Source organism: Myxocyprinus asiaticus, chromosome 32 (genome assembly GCF_019703515.2).
Source record: "Myxocyprinus asiaticus isolate MX2 ecotype Aquarium Trade chromosome 32, UBuf_Myxa_2, whole genome shotgun sequence".
Taxonomy (NCBI): domain Eukaryota; kingdom Metazoa; phylum Chordata; class Actinopteri; order Cypriniformes; family Catostomidae; genus Myxocyprinus; species Myxocyprinus asiaticus.
The window spans coordinates 28,501,017-28,521,426 of NC_059375.1; the positions used below are offsets into that span (position 1 = coordinate 28,501,017).

Here is a 20,410-nt window from a genome sequence, read left to right on the forward strand (position 1 = left end):
TCAATGCAAAATAAACCTGGACAGGGTGATCAGGACCCCGACGCCAAGGATTATCACACTTATTACACAGCTCCTAAACAAACAAACAAATAAATAAATAAATGGACATAAAATATTCATTTGTGTAGAAATTACGTAATTATATGGAGAAAAAAATTTGCTGAACAGCTGAATTTTACCTCCGTCGCAGATCTTTTGGGGTTTATTTGGTAAATAATGAACATCTGACTGCTCAATATCCATCTTATTACAAGACTACTTGCCAAATAAACAAATAAATGGACGTGAAACATTGATCTGAGTTTAAATTATTTTATTAGCATACTTGTAGAGACTGCACAGTGATTCGAGAAGAAGGAATAACTCTCAATACCCAGATGACCGGTCTGATTTGTCTTAATCCCTGGATGTGTGGTTGTTCCTCAGAAATGGTGCCATCGACCAATCAGAATCAAGTATTCCAGAGACCCATGTAATAAATTAGTATAATGACTGCTATGTTCCTGTATAATGACTGGTGTGTTCCTGTAGCTCAACTTTTAGAGTATAGTAATGCCAGGGTCACATACTCGATTCCCAGGGAATGCACATGCTGATAAAATGTTTAGCTAGAACTGACTGTCAGCTACTTTTGATAAATGCACAAAATGTAATAATGTAAACTGAATAATTGACTATTGTCACATATAACTGAGTTTCCACTCTTATACAACTCTGCAGTCTTTTTCAAACATAATAAAATGAACTAAAATCAATATTTAATGTATTTATTTGGTAAGCAGCCATGAAATAATGATGTACAGTCAACCTGTCGCAAAGTATCTGTAACACTCGTATTTAGAGCAATGTTAAAGTTGAAGTGTGTAATTTTTTTATGTTAAAAATAGTGGTAGACGATTTATTATTGCATACTGAACCATACCTATTACTATTGCATTTACTAAGTAAAACCCTTCAGGGTGATACAAGACCTGTCCTGATCATCCTGTCAGGGTTTATTTTGCAATAATGATGGGCTGACTGTACATTATCTCTTTTATATTGTATGGATCGGCATGGTCTACACACACACACACACACAGACACACACAGACACACACACACACACAAACATTATGATTTTAAACAGTCACACATATATATTCTCCCTCACCTTGCTGGCCAAGTTCTCCACCAGAGAGATCATGGAGTTTTTGAAGAGTGTGGCAGCAGTCAGGGGTCGCTTGGTGACCTCTGTGATACTCAGCTTGCCCTCTGGCCACATGGCCCTCAGCACAGGGTTTGAGCTGGGACACACATGCAAGGAGAAGGACAAATATAAATCATGGAAGTCATGTGACACCTGGTAGGTATGGAAATACATGTAAGACCGGAGGGATGGATGGTAATACTGACCTGTTGTAAAGAAGCCTCTTGAAATCCTGAAACAAGGTGTCCTTGTTTTTGTCAATGAAGCCCACAACAGAGTAACTGAAAATAGAGATTAAAAATCGAGAAACAGCAGCAAAAACAAAACACACAAAGAGTTTGCAGATTAACACTGAAGTGTGTAATTTCTGTGTCTCTAGTAGCACCAAACCGCATTGCAAAATAATGGTGTTTTCAAACAAGTTTCTCGAACACTCCCTTTGCTGGTCGGCCAAACAGGTAATCCCGCCCCAAACTGATGGCATTGTTTGAATCAATGTTGCTGTGCCAAGCTTAATGGGATGCTCAAACAAACAGAGCAATGTTTTGATGGTGCCACAGTGTTTACACTTTTTGGGGAAATCGCCTAAAAAAATGGTTCTATCAGGAAGACTCGCAGACTTGAGTGAAATTTAAGATGACATTTATTTGATGAATATAAAAGAAAAATGTAATGTCTGTCTTTAGTGTAAGCCCCGTCTGGTGGTCTGAAGAAGTTTTACTCGGAACCGTCATATCCTGCAGGAGATAGGAGGCAGGGACGAGAAGCCTACCCCTGTGCAGGACGGGACTCAACTGGTGGTGGTGGGGTGGTGGAGGATCACGTGTTAGCACACTGAAACAGCAATGTGATAGATTGTGAGCAGACTTATAAAGCAATGGCTTACATGTGATTGGCTAGGAGTTACCTAGCTAATGGTGCGATGATGTACAGCTGCTAGTCTTCCCGCTAGAACTACGCGCACTTACATTTATAGTTGTCTCAGCATATTAAGATGGGATAAATCAATATGTTTTTTTAATGGCTGATGCCGATATCCAGAGAGTAGGGTGGCTAAAAGGCCATTATAATGCTGATATATCACACAATTTAATATAATAGCACATGACATAAATAAATTGGCTAATAAATGCATTTACTTTTATTTAGCATTACATTTACTGCAACTTTCACACAAAACATTAACTTTGTCAAAATACAAATACAAATCTTTCAAAATTGGACTGTATGTGTTTTAGGTAGATAGCGGTTTCTCCTGATTTCTGTTTAGTCTTCCCATTTTAGTCATTCTTTGCACATAAAGAAATTGTAATACATTAGGAAGAAGGAAATAACAACAGTGCACACAGTAGTCCAGCAACCACGGATGGAATGTGCGCATTAGCAATCGTATTTTCTCACAAAAGACCAAATCAAACTAATTGTACATACAGTGCACAGTGAATATGACATTTACTTATAGGGCATGTGAAGTGCTTTTACTTTGAAGTTGCTCTATTGCTCTCATGCGGATCCAGCAAGAGCAGCAATCCACTGACCACTTCCAGTTTACTTGGCCTAGATGGCCTGTTTGGAGTGACGCGGACTGACCGTCGCACAACATTCGTGAGTCAGAAGGACAGTTTTTATCTAGGCTATTATAAAACATGCGTGAGCATAAGATAAATATATATCAGTGCTCCACAGGGAGAAAATAAATGTTCTCAAGTTTTGTGAGATTTGAGAATTAAATTTGTTTAAACAAGATATTTGAATATTTGCAGACAATATCAGCAGATGCCGATAATTAAAAAATTCTGAATATCATCCCATTTATCGGCCTCTGTGATATATTGGTCGACCACTATTTTTAACATCAAAAAGTACACACTTCAACTTTAATACTGATCTAAATACGAGTGTTATAGTAAATTTTACGATCTCCAGAAGTATTATAACTGTGAATGTGAGAGGTCTGCAGCACTAGCTCCTTAATTGAGAATATAATTTTAGAACTCCTTCTCCCTTCTCTGTCTCGCACACAGGAGCCTGAACATCAACAAGGGGTTTCAACACAGTGTCACATTACACATACACCCACAGATTTTTAGGAAATAATAGACAGCTTACAATCTGGCAACTGAAGTGAGAATTTTAAATTGCATTCAAATTCACAATAAATTTGTTTTTGTAACCACAGTTCTGCTGTTTACATCATTCAGTGTGACTAATAGATCTTCATTTGATGCTTCTGTCACTCAAATGATTACTTACAAAACCTTTTAGGGTGAATCTCATGAAGAATATGTCCAGGTCATATTACGCCCCGAAAAAAAAAAAAAAAAAAAAAAAAATTGTGAGCATCATCACATACGGACAAAGACTACTATGATGCATAAATATGTTAAAATGTAAATAAAATATTTGTATTGCATTACAGTAATGTGCATAAGGGGAGAATGTGCTTAATTGTTATGGAAATAGTCACAATGCAAAGAAAAAAATTAATTGCTTAAAAACAGGCTTAATTCTATTTATGCAAAATATACTTTAACATTTTGTCTTTCGATTTTGGGGCAAAATATTACCTTGACACGTTCTTGACTGGCTTTGTGAGACTCACCTTTTAAAACCTGATCTGAGCCCAATGGAAAGGCCAGATCTCCCTCCATATAGTTAAGCTGTCAGTGGGTTACTAACAGTGCCTGTTAATTACAGCGTGTTTTATGGTCTTAAACTGCAAAGAGTCCACTTACGCCTCGTCCAAGACTACTTACACCACGTCTCCTGCATAATGGCGGATGCGGAAGTCTCGGTCAAACTCCAGATTTTTGTCGGTTGGTGAAAGCTGTGGCGAGAAAGAGAGAAAATGAGGATGAAACAATCTAATAACACTTGGAAGGCAGGGGCTCTCTTTCCAAAGATGAAATTGTATGCTTTTTGCTAAGTTTGAAGACGGAGAATTCAAGCAGTAAACAAGCCTGCAAAAGTGCAGCAATTTCAGAGAAAGTGAGGGAGACCGCTCAAAGGCTGAATGGCGAATCGAAGTAAATCTGTGCATATTAAAGATAGATGAGATTCACTTTTCTATCCAGCATAAGAAGAGCTAGGCTGAAAGCAGTTCAGTGAAAGAGAGAGAAAAAAGAGAGATATCATGTCCTTTAATTCAAAACAATAATTGGTCTTTTCCCATTAGAGAACAAAATAAGCACAGAATTGTACATTTGTGCAATTTTAATTAGATACATGTGCATACAATATTTGATTCTGATTGGTCCATTGAAGTATGCTACCATATTTTTTTCTATCTATCTATCTATCTATATATATATATACAGTATATTATAAAAAATACTATGCACAGTATAATATATTTGACCATTGACCCTGACAACTAATTACTGCACACTGTACACTGGTCTCTTTCTTTTGACATAATAAAATGATTCCAACTCAAATATTTAATGTAAATGTAACTGCATATTTTTTTAAGTAGCCATGTAACACGTATCCATATTATATAAGACCCCTGTTTTGTGTGATAATTTCCAATATTGACCAGCTGACTGTACATTATCTTTATATTTAAACTATGTATAAAATATTTTACACCAATACAACTGGACCTTCACAGGTCCCTGTTATCAGGGCCAGATCTCTATCCTCCTTGAGGAGCCTTTGTTTACTGGATGAGTGCAGTTATATAAGACTAGCTGTCATTCATAAAACACAGCAGTGACATCACAGGCAAGCAGCCTCAGTTTTCATTAAGATAAAGAGCATTTCTGATCCACTGTGTGAACAGGGACGCCTGTTTCTGCGGATTAAACCTAAGCAGAACAATGACACTCCGTATCCCTCCAGCCACAAGCCTTCGCATGCCCACACATTGGATTAATTAAAGGACTGACTTTCAGTAAGTTTGAGTGAGCTTTTGTGTCGCAGTACCCATTTTCTGTTCTGTATCTGGTGCTATTATATGGGTCTGTTTGGTTTGTGTGTGTGGTGATTCCCTCAGCTAATTGCAACTGTGGTATAGGAGTGTTCACATTGACAGCAATCTGCAGCAACAAAGTAAACTGAAGTCATAAATTTTCAATAAGTGTGATGATGCACCATTTATACATAAAACTGTTATCTTTTAAGGGGGAGAGATAAAAGTTTAACTTCATGCAAATGAGCAGCGATGCAATGCAGTGACTAAGAATAGGAATGAAGACTAGAACTCTCATGATTCTTCTTCTATAAGACACTGTAGTCGAGTCGAAGAAGTTAACGTTAATGTGAGCGATTTCATTGTTTTATATGATTTGTTGTTGCCCATATGCAGGGATATAATAAAAAATTATGCCTGGAAAACTGTGTCAGAATTGTTTGCATTCTGAGTGAGTCTGATTCATGCATTGATAATCGTTCATCTTGTTCATGATATGGTGCATTATGCACCAGTGCAATTGATTATTACTTTACAAAATAAAATAACATCTTATTTTTGCCAGTAATACATCTAATTTGTGCTCAGATCTTCAAAAGCTATTACCGTAGTTGTGCAGCCCATCAATAACGTTAAGGCACCCAGGGGTGTTTCTCCCATACAACTACATAACTCACTACTTAACCACCATAGCACGATGCATCGCAGGAGAAATTAACTAGCTAGTAATAACTGTTTCCCGAATCCATAGTAACTAGGTTGCACATCCATCGTTCCAACCAATCAAATATACAGAGCTGTCGTTAATGACGATACACAGGGAGTGGAGTAATAACTTCAGTGGATATTAAATCATAATAGCTCATTTACATGTACTCCAGAAAGCTGTTTAATGTGCGAAAGCTGCCGAAGACACATGCATTGACAGATGCATTGCTCTGCAATATTGCGGTTTCCCTTTACATCAGACTTCAGTGTTCCCCCGACGTATTTAAGCACATACACACATGCACACTCTTCAAAAACATATAAGAACTTCTCTTAGGTATTAATATGGACACATAAGCCATGTTCTCCTGAATTATTTGCATCAACAACTCACGAGCATTATGTTCTTTATGGGCAGTACTTCAAAACGATCAGACCAGGCTCTACACTGGCTCTCTTTAAAACATCATCTATCTCAATTAGTCATGCCCAGCAATGTGTAAATAAAATATCTGTCAGTGTAATAATTGAATATATGGAGTCACAATGCATTACACAAAGTGGAGCACAGACCACTAAAAGCCAAAATGGAGATAAGTCACAGCAGGAGCTGTACAAAAAGCAATGGACAGAAGGAGAGTTCACACCCTAAATATAGGAAACTCTCCTATCAAAGCAGTCAAAGCTACCTAAAAAAACAAACATTTAAAACAGGAAAAGCTGGATTCAAACTCATGTCATCCTTATGAGCACTACGGCTCAACATGTGCATGTGCCATCCAATAGCCCAATAGGAAATGCCAATACATTACTTCAAAACGCCCATCAAATGTAAAATTTTCATAGTTCAAAAACTCAGTCAAGGACATGAAGGGCTGGAAAATAGTTTCCTTAGTTTATTTTAAATGTGTTAAAAAATTTATTTTTCATTATATATTTTTTTGTCCTCCCCCCACAAAAATGACAACATTGTAACCCTATGGCAGTTTCATAAATTCGTAAATGCACTTTTGCTCAGTAATGATGGAATATGGTGCAACACATTGATTTGGTTATAATTTTTTAACCCAATATAATGGATGCTTTCAAGACAATCACAATTAATCACAATGTGAAACTTTACTTGCAAAAAGTTTGCAAAACATAAAAACATGTACATGATCAACAAATGCTATCTGCTGATGTAGTGCCAATACAGCACTGGCAAAATAGTGCAAGTGCTATCTTTTTTTTTTTTTTTTAGCCTGCACAAGCATGAACACTAAATAAATACTGTACAGTACACTCCAATTCTACCTTGTCCTGATTCACAGGACAGGTTTTCTAAAAGTGTCTGATTGAGCAGACAGGTTTAATCCTGAATCCTGCTGTTCACACAGATGCCTCCTCGCTCTCCTCCCCCCAGATGTGTTCATACCCCCCAGGAACATACCATCCTGTCTAACACCTGTGCTTCTCACTACAGTGTGTTGGTTAAACCAACCAGACAAACACAGGCTGCAGCAATAGCACCTGCCACCAAAGCCCCAAACCCGCCATTCGCACATCACTGCAGCCAACAGCAGCCAGGTATACAGATCACAGCGATTGCTCGGGACATCTAGAATTAAACACAGAGGGCCAATATCTTTTCTCAGAGCATTAAAACAATGAAGGAAGGAATTAAGTTTAGGATCAACCATAGCATTAAAGCAGAGGGCACGTGGTGACCTTTGATTTGGCCCACCTTGTCGTAGATAACAAGAAGGAAAAAAATAGAAAAAAATATTAAAATATGGCATTGATGCAGCTCTTCGTTTTTAATTAATCTTTCTCTTTTAAAATTTTTGGTGTATTTTTGCATTACAAAAACTATAGCTTATTTGAAAAGTAGAGAGTATAAGCGATTTAATTTTTTGAAATGTATATGTGTATTTCAATGACCTCTAAATAAGTGCTGTCTGAAAGTTCGCTCCATTGGCCATCCCAGGTGCCACAAATACAAAACTAGTTGGTTTAAAACAGAGCGAGAACTGAGGCAGTGTCAAGAAATGACAGGTAAATAGGTGGACTCGCGGAACAGTGCGTACAGTCATCCGAAATGAAATATGGCTTGAATGCGCACTATACATTGTGCAGCATTTCATATCCGTGTGAATGCGACCATTGAAGCACCCCCTGTGAAGCGGGCTTGATAAAGTCAGGTGAGGGAGCATTTCAATATAAACAACGGTTCCATTCACTTGATGAACGTTACATTTATACAGCGCTTTTCTAGACACTCAAAGCACTTTACATAGTATAGGGGGACTCTCCTCAACCACCACCAGTGTGCAGCATCCACATGGATGATGCGACGGCAGCCATAGTGCACCAGTATGCTCACCACACACTAGCTATTGGTGGAGAGGAGAAAGTAGAGTTTTAGAGCCAATTCATGGAAGGGGATTATTAGGAGGCCATGATTGATTAGGGCCCATGGTGGGAATTTGGCCAGGACACCAGGGTTACACCCCTACTCTTTACGAGAAGTGTCCTGGGATTTTTAATGGGTGAGCACCCCTTGCTGGCCTCACTAACACCTCTTCCAGCAGCAACCTTAGTTTTCCCCAGGAGGTCTCCCATCCAGATACTGACCAGACTCAACCCTGCTTAGCTTCAGTGCGCAAAACTTCAAACACCGCACAACATTACGACAAGCACTATAAGTGAACAGACCAGCACTGTCAAAAATCCCTTTTCTGCCCTGCCAGCTAGACAAAAACGGTAATGCAGTAAATTTATTCTTCATATTTCATCTTCTTATTCTGACTAAACCCCATTTTCGGGTGTGTATGTAAGATCTGTGTGCATCATACTGTAATTAGTTTGTCAAACATGAGGATATCTCATTTACTTGCAACTATCTGCCTAAAAACAGAAAGCTGCAAGTTTTTTTTTTTTTTTATATAACCATAAGATACCATATTTCGACAGGTTCTTAATCATAATCATATTTTGGAGTCAACGAAATTAACAGGCCTCAATTTTTTCATTTGCAGAAACGTGCTTTGTAACGTTTATTTCCGTTCATAATGTAATGCATTCAGCCTTAATCCATCTCCTCTGAAGAAAAGCAAAAGTACAATTCAAGTTTTTGATATCACAACAGGAAAACTATTTTAATGTCAAATAAATGTACTTAGGCTAAATGCATTAACTACGCAAAAACATTTTACAGCATTGTTTAATTAAATAATCCTATTACATTTGGCAGTCCAAATAAATGTTAATACTGAGTGAAATTCAGGACAATGCCTAGGTCTATGATAAGAAATATCTTTAATATCTTCTTTGTCACAAAACAAAACAATATCCTACTTGATAGTATTACGTCATGCCATTGTATCTTCATCTCTTCAAAACTGCAAAGAACCGTGTATTCAATGTGAGGAGCTGCGCTGTTCTTAAAGAGACAGTAACCATGTTTTAAGAGACGCTTACATTTAGTCGTTTAGCAGACATTTTATCCAAAGCGACTCAATTATGTGCATTGTGCAAGTATAGGACACTTGATGATTTTAATTTTAGAGTTCTGTGTGTTTTGCAGTATTAATATTACATTTTTTATTCATTTAAATTTACTTTAAAATTTACTTTTGGCCCACTGCCCTCAATCAAGTTTTAATTTTTGGCCCTTCAAAGGAAAAGTTTGGGCACCTCTGCATTAAAGTCAACATTAATTGTTGTTCACAATCCATTTGACTTCAGTAATATGACCTATTTCTGAGCAAAAAAAAAAAAAAAAAAAAAACATCATTGGGAATTGATTGGATTATGAAAAAAGGGCGTTTCACGCAAGAATGGAACAGCACAGCTAGCTGGAGGTGGTCTCCCAGATGAATGAATGGAAGGGGTTAAAGGAATGTTCTGGGTTCAATACATGTTAAGCTCAATCAACAGCATTTGTGGCATAATGTTGATTTCCACAAATTTATTTCGACTCGTCCCTCCTTTTCTTTAAAAAAGCAAATATCGAGGTTACTGTGAGGCACTTACAACAGAAGTGAATGGGGACAATGAAAGTGAATGTGGCCAATTTTTGGAGGGTTTAAAAATGTGAAGCTTATAATTTTATAAAAGCACACATTCATTCTTCTATTAAAACTCATGTATTATTTGAGCTGTACAGTTGTTTAAACTGTAATTTTTACAGTCATTTTAGGTTTTGTTGACATTACATCATCATGGCAACGAAGTTGTAAATTTGGCTATAACTTTACTCAGAAACAGTTATTAAGTAAAATCAAGTTAACATGCATATTGTTTAAATCTTCTAGCTAAACTTTTGAAACAGTGAGTCTTTTAACACCAACATTTTTTGTGTTAAATTCACTCCCATTCACTTCCATTGTAAGTGTCTCACTGTAACCTGGATTTTTGCTTTTTTTAAAGAAAGGGACGGAATTAATGTAAACGGAATTAATTTTTGTGGTTATCGATATTATGCTACAAATGCTGTCGATTGAGCTTAACTTGTATTGAACCCGGAACATTCCTTTAAAATACGTTTTTCTTTGGAATAATGTGCACTGTTGAATCATTCACTATTAGACCAGCAATTAAGTGCACTGAGAAGGTATATTTAATTTAATTTAATTGCAGATAGCATCATTGAAGGGTGATTTTACAAGGTTGCCAGGTAGAAAGCAGGAAGTACACAGTAAACAGTGGAAACATGTATTTGAACATGACTTGTGTACATTGCAACAGACAAAAGTCCTCATGGGTTTACAAAATGTATTTTGTCAGGATGCTCTAATTTAAATTGGTTCAAGAACTGAGACACAATGACTACAAAGAAATAATGAAAAAACAATTGTTAGCATTTCTTGCTGCTTAGTTCTCTAAATACAAGAGGCAAAAATAATGTGCGAAAACGACAAATTTGGGTACAAAGTTGGACCTGTCATTGCAAAGACAGACACTGCATTCGTCATCTGAACTGTTAGGTATCACTGGCCGTGCTTGGAAAAGTAATAGCAAATGTGCTCAAAGTTGAAATTTCTTGAACTTTCAGCATCACATTACAATGCTTGACCAGTGCTGAGGAGTAGTGCTGTAGCTAATGATAGAGTTCAATGCATTGGTCAACATTGACATGAGTCATCCAAAAAGAATAACCCAAGGAATAGTTCACCCAAAAATGAAAACCTTCATGCCACGCACAGATGTGTATCGCTTACTTTCATCTGCTGAACACAGACAAAGATTTTCAGGAGTTATTTCAGCTCTCTAGGTTCTAACAATGCAAGTGAATGGGTACCAAAATTTTGAAGCTCCAAAATGCACATAAACACAACACAGACTTAATCCATAAGACTCCTGTGGTTAAATCTACACTCACAGAGCACTGTATTAGGAACACCTGTACACCTACTTATTCATGCAATTATCTAATCAGCCAATCATGTGGCAGCAGTGCAATGCATAAAATCATGAAGATACAGGTCAGGAGCTTCAGTTCTGTGGACGGAAATGCTGTGTTCATAAGACAGGTCAATGGAGAATAGTTTCTGTCGAGCTGACAGAAAGGCTACGGTAACTCAGATAACCACTCTGTACAATTGTGGTGAGAAGAATAGCATTTCAGAATGCACAACATGTCGAACCTTGAGGCGGATGGGCTACAACAGCAGAAGACCATGTCGGGCAATTTATTAGGACTATAGTGTTCCTAATAGTGCTCTGTGAGTGTATATCTTCAGAAGCAATATAAGTGTGGGTAAGAAACAGATCTATATTTAAGTCCTTTTTTCCTATAAATTCTCCTCTATGCCCAGTAGGTGGTGGTAAGCACAAACAATGCAAATCACCAAAAACAACAGAAAAAGAATGTGAAAGTGGAAAGTGATATTAAAAAAGGATTTAAATATTGATCTGTTTCTTACCAACACCTATCATATCACTTCTGAAGACATGGATTTAACCACTGGAGTTTTATGGATTACTTTTATGCTGCCTTTATTTGATTTTTGGAGCTTTAAAATGTTGGTTCCCATTCACTTGCATTGTTTGGACCTACAGAACAGAAATATTCTTCTAAAAATCTTCGTTTGTGTTTTGTAGAAGAAAGAAAGTCATACACATCTGAGATGGCATGAGGGTGAAAAAATGATGAGAGAATTTCATTTTTGGGTGAACTATCCCTTTAAGCCCAAAATGCTGTGCCTTTAAAAAACTAAATCCAATGACGTATCAACATATGTCGCACTGGATTTTCATCAGCAATTCTCCATTAACATATGTGCTATATGTGTGTCTGTGACTCACACATCACCACAAAAACATGCAATTACCTCCACTAAGATGCAAACGAGTCATGATCTCTTTCTAATTAACAGTTCTGTGGAAGAGAGGGCCAAAGAGGCCACAGAGCTCTTCTCCGGGAACTGAATTCAGAGGCTAATTGGCTTGTTGCTGCGGCCTACACAGTCCCCTGCACTGACAGCAGAAAAGCTTAATCTGATACTGAGGCTCTCCTCACCTTAACACAAACAGGCATCCATGTGCACCTATGGCAGCATCCGCTCACACAGTCACACCTGCATTCTGCATGTGCAGAAGACAGGGGAAACAAGGCAGAAAGAGAGGGAGAAAGGGGGATCAAAGATAAAACAGGAGGAAGGAACGAAGCCCCAGACGCATAACGTCAGACTACCAACATAAACTACTAGCAAATAACAGTAATTAAAAGCTGATGGGGAAAGTGGCATTTTTATAACACATCTGAAATGATCAAAGTAGTTTTAAGGGTGCAATGAGAATGTGGGAAGCACTGAGAACACAGTGTGCCTGGGAGGCACATGGAGGAAGAGGTAAACAAAACGATAAAGCAAAATGAACCGGTGAAAGTGACGGTAAATGAAGCACCTTACTGAGATGGATATCGCAGCTCTAGGCTGGATCTGTCATTATGCCCGGTTGTTTTTATCTTAGATTAAGCATATTGCATGGAAACAGAATGAGGCAAGTGTAAAAGCTGACATTATACAGTATGAAAGTAGGTTTTTCTCAGTCGTAACAGTTTTCTAAAATTGAATAAGGTTTGTTTTTTTGGCATTTTTTTTGAAAGAATAGTAAAGACGAAATTATAAAAGAGAGTAATTGGATTAGAACACAGCTGGATTTGAACCTGCATCTCCCACATTAGCGAAATAGCTCAACATATCTAAAGTATGAGCGCTAGACCACAGCTCAGACAACATTTTGTCTTTTAAATGTTGTGTATTTCCTTAATTTTAAACGTCTATGGTTTAGATGGAATACCTCAAAAAGCTTTTGACAGACATTCTTAAACATCTTTTAATTTAGCAATGAGAGGCCGTGCTCTCGAATTGTATTAAATGAGGATCCTGTAGTTAAGGCTAAAGGGTGTTGTTAAGCATGACACGCAACAGAAACCCCTTTAGCAGTGACTATATTCGCAATATAGCATTGGCTTTAAGTACATTATTGATTTTATTCAATGGTGACTATAATAAAAATATTAAAGAAACAATTTTTCATTATGAATGACACAATTTTTCATTTTTCAAATAATATTTTATTAAGCAAAATTTTAAAGTGCCACCCTTCTGCTAGAAGATATTATCTCTGACATATCAGAACGTATCTATGCAAAAAAGAATGATCTGCTAAGGGTGCTGTGTAATGATATGTTGAACAGGTGCTTAACATCATAACTGTTACTATATCACTCCCCACATCAGAATATGCCTGTTTTCCTACTATATAGTATACAAAAAGTAATAATAAAATAAAATAAATACAAATAAAATCACCCAGCTCTTTTTTAAGTGCTATAGGTTCCAAGAAAGTTGTTCATTGTGCTTAAATTGCACTTGATTTATTTATTTTCCCCAATTTGGAATGCCCAATTCCCAATGCGCTTTAGGTCCTCGTGGTGGCGTAGTTGCCTCCGCGTCTGAGACCGTCAATCCGCACATCTCATTACATGGCTTGTTGAGTGCGTTACCGCGGAGACATAGTGCGTGTGGATGCTTCACGCTACTCTCCGCGGCATCCATGCACAACTCTCCACGTGCCCCACCGAGAGCGAGAACCACATTATAGTGACCACGAGGAGTTACCCCATGTGACTTTACCCTACCTAGCAACTGGGCCAATTTGGTTGCTTAGGAGACCTGGCTGGAGTCACTCAGCACACCCTGGATTCGAACTCACGACTCCAGGGGTGGTAGTCAACATCAATACTTGCTGAGCTACCCAGGCCCCCTAAATTGTATTTGATTTAAATAGTTGGTAAATAATTTTTGTGGTTGTTGTTAATATGGCAGCACACCATGGAAGAAGCCGCTACTTTCCAACAAAAACTTTGTTGCACTCCTAAAGTATGCCAAAGACCAACTTGCCACTCCACAATGCAACAGCGAAAATGTTTTGAGGACTGATGAAACTAAGATTGAATTATATGGGATGAACACCTAGCACTACTAATTGGCGTAAATAGAGGAACTGCATACCAACATGAAAACATCATCCCAACGAAGTAGTACGGTGGAGGGAGCATCACAAGCTGGGGCTAATTTTCTGCTTCGAGTCCTGGACCGCTTGCCATCATTGAGGGAAAAATTCATTCCCAAGTTTATCAAGATAACCTACAGGATAATGTCAGGGTGGCTGTGCACCAGCTGAAGCTCAGTAGAAGCTGGGTGATGCAACATGACAATGACCCTAAACATCGAAGTAAATCCACTACAGAATGGCTTAAAAAAAAAGAAAATCCACCTTTTGGAGTGGCCCAGTCAGAGCCCAGACCTTAACCCAATAGAGATGCTGTGGAATGACCTCAAGAGAGCCATTCACACCAGACATCCTAAGAATATGGCTGAGCTGAAGCAGTTCTGTAAGGAAGAATAGTCCAAAATTTCTTCTGAACGTTGTGCAGATCTAATCTGCAGCTACCGGAAACGCTTGGTTGAGGTTACTGCTGCCAAAGATGGATTGACAAGTTATTAAATCCAAGTGTTCACTTACTTTTTTCACAGCACTGTGAATGTTTAATGGGATATGTTCAATAAAAACATGAAAGATCATAATTGTTTGTGTGTTGTTAGCTTAATTACATTGTGTTTGTCTATACTTGTGACTTTGAAGATGAGATCACATTGTATAACCAATTAATGCAGAAAACCAAATAATTCCAAAGGGTTCATATACTTTTTCTTTCCACTGTATAGAACGTACTTAATTAACGTAAATTATCAGTCGAGAAGTAAGTTCTTTATCAAATACAGTAAATACACTGAATGCTTGCGAATCCAGTCACAGCTCTAGATTTTTAGCATGGTTAGAATGCTGTATTGACCAATCAGCATCCAGGACCAGGACTGAAAGAAGTGCAAAAAGTAATACGGTCCACATAGCGTATACACACTTGAAATCAACCATGGGTAAAACATTTCCTCTTAAGCAGAAGCAGAGACTGCAGAGAAAAAGCGAAGAGAAAAGAGGGTAAACCCCCCAGTGACGAATTCGCTGGCGACTTGGCCACAGATTTTTAACAAGCTACCATTAATTATGCTGTGAAAGTGCCTTGCACATTACACGTCTCCCAGAGAGGATGTCTACCACCACAAATGGGGCTGGAAACATCTGAGATATGGCTGTGAAAGAAGGAAGTGTCACAGTCGATGGGATCTGGTTATGGGAGACAGACACATTTCTGAGACACACACCTCTGAATACATGAGAGCTTTCCTTGTCATTTATATTCACCTGCTGACCTGTCCATTTCTCTTTCAAACACTCTATTTTGGCTCTCCTGAGCTCTGCAAGGCCTGCTTACATTGCATGTATGAGCAGCACATACGCAGTGCATAAACAGCGCATAAGCAGCACATAAGCGGTACTACAGCTTAACTGGAACAGCAGGCCAATGTAACTGCATGTGTGTAACAGCGCTACAACTCTATACAGATATTAAAGTGATTTACTAAGGTTACTACATTGAGCATTTATTTGGTTTTCTGGTTCTCTGGAGTTGGCCATTGGTAATTATTACTAACTTGATCGTCATACAATCTAACATACATTTGTTGTTTAATAATTAATAATGTACATTAATATTAATCTACATGAAATGGAATCCAAAGTGTAGCTATAAAATGCTTCAACTTCTGAATTCAGTCAGACTTACAGAATAGAAAGTGCAGTTTGTGTGCCTATTGTAGAACCTACATCAAGCCACACACGTCTTTTTTTTTTTAATAATGAGTGTAGTTTGCTCCAGCATTTTATGTTGCCTCATAAAAGCCTGCATTGGAAAAAAAACTGTTTTAATAAATAGGTGTACAGAGTTATATTTCTGTGTATTTTTTGCTGACCAGCGCGAAACATACTGCAAAAATAAGAACACTTAAAAGTAAAGTTTCTGCTGCTTACACAGGTAATCATAATGCTCTATTCTGTCAAAGGGATAGTTCGCCCAAAAAATACAATTCTGAATGTTGAGGATAACCTCAGTCATTTTCATTTATAGAAAAATGATGCAATGAAAGTGAATGCGGACTGAGGCTAACATTCTGCCTAACATCTGCCTTTTGTGTTCCATGTAAAAAAGTCATACAGGTTTGGAACAACATGAGGTTGAGTAAATGATGACAGAATTTTCAGTCTATGGGTGAACTATACCTTTAATATGTTGGCGCTGAAATAAATGCATGTGCAGTGTGAAACAAGCTTAATGAGAGTGGCCTATACATAGATTAGCCATGTCTCAAACATAAGGTAGTTAGATATACTAAAAACAAATACAAGCATACAGATTTGCACATGTTTGTGCTAACACACAACTGGAAGACAAGACATCATCTCTCTCTGCTGAGCTAACAGGCCTGAGATGCCTCCACACTGAAGAGTAATCCTCTGCATAACAAATGAGCTCCGAAACAATTATTATTCCTGCATCCAGGGAGACATTTTATTATTCAAACAGTCTGACATGGGGGAATTATCGGGGGGCAGACTACGCCAGCACTCTTTCTATCTTTCCCTGAATGCGGCACGTTTGAGCCGAGGGCTGACTCTGAGCCCAGTGTGATAAAGCTGTACCTATACTCAATTGCCCACTGCACTGCGTGTTCAACTAATCAGTGTCAAGAGATCAGGTTGGTCCAAGCATGTGCTTTGCTTTTGGAATGTGTGCTGTGTTTACAAGGCTTTTCCACTTTATTTTGTTTTGTTCACTGCCTTTTCTATCTTTGTCTTGCTCTGTCTCTATCCATCACTCTGTTTCTCTCCCACTTTGTCTCCCTTTCTGACACTTTGCCAGGGCTGTGAGACATCAGTCTCACCAGCTTCCATTGGTTGCCTGTGACATCACTAAAGGCTCAGTAGAGAGAAATGCTGGAGGACATCCTATTTTTTCTCTATTTTTTCTCTCATTGACTATTATTGCCACCTTGTGTTGATTCAGGGTAATGCACGGGGTAACTTACTGACAGTTTTCACTACAGGAAAACTGTCAGTAAGTTTACATTTATGCATTCAGCTGACACTTTTATCCAAAGTGACTTACAGTGCCCTGATTACAGGGACAATCCCCCTGGAGCAACCTGGAGTTAAGTGCCTTGCTCAAGGACACAATGGTGGTGGCTGTGAACCAACAACCTTTTGCTTACCAGTTCAGTGCTTTAGTCCACTACACCACCAGCACTCCATGGTGTTCAACTAAAATGACTGTAAGCAATTATTTGGAACCCTATATGTAAAATATCCCCACTACCTGATAGATGTCTCTGAAATAGGTGTTCTGAGAAAAATAAAATAGCCTAGTCAGCCAATCGGAAACACGTTCTGCCTGTGAATCAATTTGTGCAAAATGGCAAAAGTTAAAAAAAGAAACGGCTGATTGACAGCACCTTTAAAAGAATAGTTCACCCAAAAATGAAAATTCTCTCATCATGTACTCATCCTAATGCCTAATGCCCTATTGACTCTCTTTCTTCTGCCGAACACAAACAAAGATTTTTAGAAGAATATCTCAGCTCTGTGAGCCCCCTTAATGAGAGTGAATAGTGGCCAGACCTTTGAAGCTGCAAAAATCACATAAAGGCAGCATAAAAGTCATCTATACGACTCCAGTGGTTTAATATATGTCTTCTGCATCGACGCAATTGCTTTGGGAGAGAAACAGATCAATATTTTAAATCCTTTTATACTATAAATCTACACTTTCACTTTCAGACTGTGAAAGTGAAAGTATTGCTTCTGAAGACATAGACTTAACCACTGATGTCATATAGATTACTTTTATGTTGCCTTTATGTGATTTTTTGAGCTTGAAAGGCCTGGCCACCATTCACTTGCATTATATAGACCTATAGAGATGAAATATTCTTCTAAAAATCTCAGTTTGTGTTCTGCAGAATAAAGAAAGTCACACATCTAGGATGGCATGGGGTGAGCAAATGATGAGAGAATTTTCATTTTTTGGGTGAATTATCACTTTAAGAATAGTGGAAGATTTTTGACTTTATGAAATGTGGCTCCTCTATTTCGTTGAGCTAGGTGATGCAAACACAGTCTACTGAAGTGTGTTAAAACTTACACAGATTAACTCTAATTATAACTTTATTTTTCACCTCAAATACAGATAAAATCAGTCATCTGAATATGGCTTTTTCAGTACCTTGCGGCTGGTGTAGTGGGCATGTTTCGCCAGTTTGCCGTTGAGCGCCTGCAGGAACATTTCATCTGTCACCTTCCCAACATTCATACATGCCTCATCCAGGACCGCGAAAATGCCCTTATGCTGTTGTTCCACCAGATCCACTATGATTTGATTGTTAAAATAGTCGATCTTTTCCAAAAACACATCACAAACACAACAATTTAGTTTAGGAAAAGTGAGGTACAGTAGAACAACGTAAAAAAAATAGTTTATATTTGTATAACAAAAGCAGATGTTTGTGGGTAAAAAACAAATTATAAAAGGTTTATTAAACCATCAAATCAAACCCACATGTTTCCAGGGAATCCCCTCTCGCTGATATTCCTCCTGTTCCTGTTTCAACACCAGCTGAATGAAGAGCTGCTGCAGTTTCTCATTGCAGTAGTTTATACAGAACTGCTCAAAACTGGGCAAAACAAGAAAAAATATGGAGTAATTATAGAGTATAAGCAGAATAATTTACCCTATAAAAGAGTCCCATGTCTGTAATAAGTGCTCTCACCTGTTGTTCTGAAAGATTTCAAAGCCATAGATGTCCAGGACTCCAATCACTGTGTTCTTCCCATGGACCCTTGCATCATAGTTTTTCACCTCAATGATATCATTGATTCTTCCCACAATCCAACAGAAAAGACGCTCATAAATGGCCTGTGAATGGCAAATAAAACTTGAAAGTGAGCTGGTGAATGAAGAAACATACAGTAGATGTGAATAGCTTAGTCATTCAGTTAAAGTTTGTCTTTCTTTGTGTAGAGGGTGCCAGTGCCATCATAATTTTATGGATCAAAAGACCTTGTCACACAGTTCTGGCATCACTACGCATATGCAAATTTGTTGTCAAGCAGTTTCGTTTACAGCTGGAAAACCACTCATTTTGTCCCTATTCATACCTTGGCCAAGGCATCACGGCCATAACTAGCTTCTTTATCAGTGTGCTGTTTGTCAATGACGTCACGGCCAGTAGCCACAGTGCGATAGAGTAGGGCCTTCTCTACATTCTCCTCTTTGGTAGACAGCAAATCCCCCAGCACAGCCACCAGCTTAGAGTTCTCAATGAGAGTCACATCTCCATCACTTCCAAACTTCAGATTCCCCTGAACAAGGAAACATATTCTACATTAACATGATTTAATGAGTTTGGGTACAGCAATACATATTTAAGGGCAAATCTAGCTGTAGTAGTTAAGAATTTTCCACAATTATGGCCACATCCCTACTGAAAAAACATATTAAATCAGCCAAAACTAGTTTGCTGGTTTTAGCTGGTCTTCCATCCTTGTCAGGCTGGCCTGGTTTGCTGGTTTTAGAGGGGTTTGAGGCACTTGTCAGCTGGTCAATGGAAGGAACCATCTTAGGCTGGTTTAAGATGTTTTTTCAGCAGGGACTGTAGAGAGCAAAGAGGAATTTCTAACCAGATGCAAGATGGTAGCCAGGATCTTGTAGACCGTCTGAATCTCCTCTGCAGTGAAGCCAATCACCTTCATGGCATCAGTGACACTTTTAAAATCAGCGCTGTCATTTATAGAGGACTGCAAGATTGAAAAACAATCTGAGTGAGTTACACTCACATAAACAAAAGCATCCTGTAAAATGTAGCATTTAAAATATCCCCTTCCTGATATGGATTTTGATAATACGGTAAATACATTTGGCTGTAGGGAAAATGTAGACTGGCTTAAAGCCCTTCATTTAGTTGATGTAAATCAATGCTTTTGACTTGCGAAGTCATTAAATCTGCAATTACTTTCACCTCAAATTTATAGCCAAGCAATTAAAACCTTAAAATTGCTGATGCAGCAACTAAATACCCTGACTTCCTAAAACTATGAGAGCAGCACACAAGCTGTTAATTACTCTGACATGCAGGTGGCTAACAGTTCCTGCA

At 38.1% G+C, this 20,410-nt stretch overlaps 1 protein-coding gene across 1 annotated transcript in view; it reads right to left on the minus strand.

Moving 5' to 3' along the window:
- Nucleotides 1-20,410, minus strand: part of LOC127422931 (unconventional myosin-Id) — a 108,701-nt gene that overhangs the window by 54,930 nt on the left and 33,361 nt on the right. The window contains exons 7-14 of the mRNA XM_051666793.1: nucleotides 19,938-20,054; nucleotides 19,416-19,619; nucleotides 19,028-19,173; nucleotides 18,817-18,931; nucleotides 18,484-18,654; nucleotides 3,946-4,016; nucleotides 1,396-1,470; nucleotides 1,154-1,286 (exon numbers count right to left, since the gene is read on the minus strand). Coding sequence (XP_051522753.1) covers nucleotides 1,154-1,286; nucleotides 1,396-1,470; nucleotides 3,946-4,016; nucleotides 18,484-18,654; nucleotides 18,817-18,931; nucleotides 19,028-19,173; nucleotides 19,416-19,619; nucleotides 19,938-20,054 — 1,032 coding nt within the window. The remainder of the gene's footprint in view (nucleotides 1-1,153; nucleotides 1,287-1,395; nucleotides 1,471-3,945; nucleotides 4,017-18,483; nucleotides 18,655-18,816; nucleotides 18,932-19,027; nucleotides 19,174-19,415; nucleotides 19,620-19,937; nucleotides 20,055-20,410) is intronic.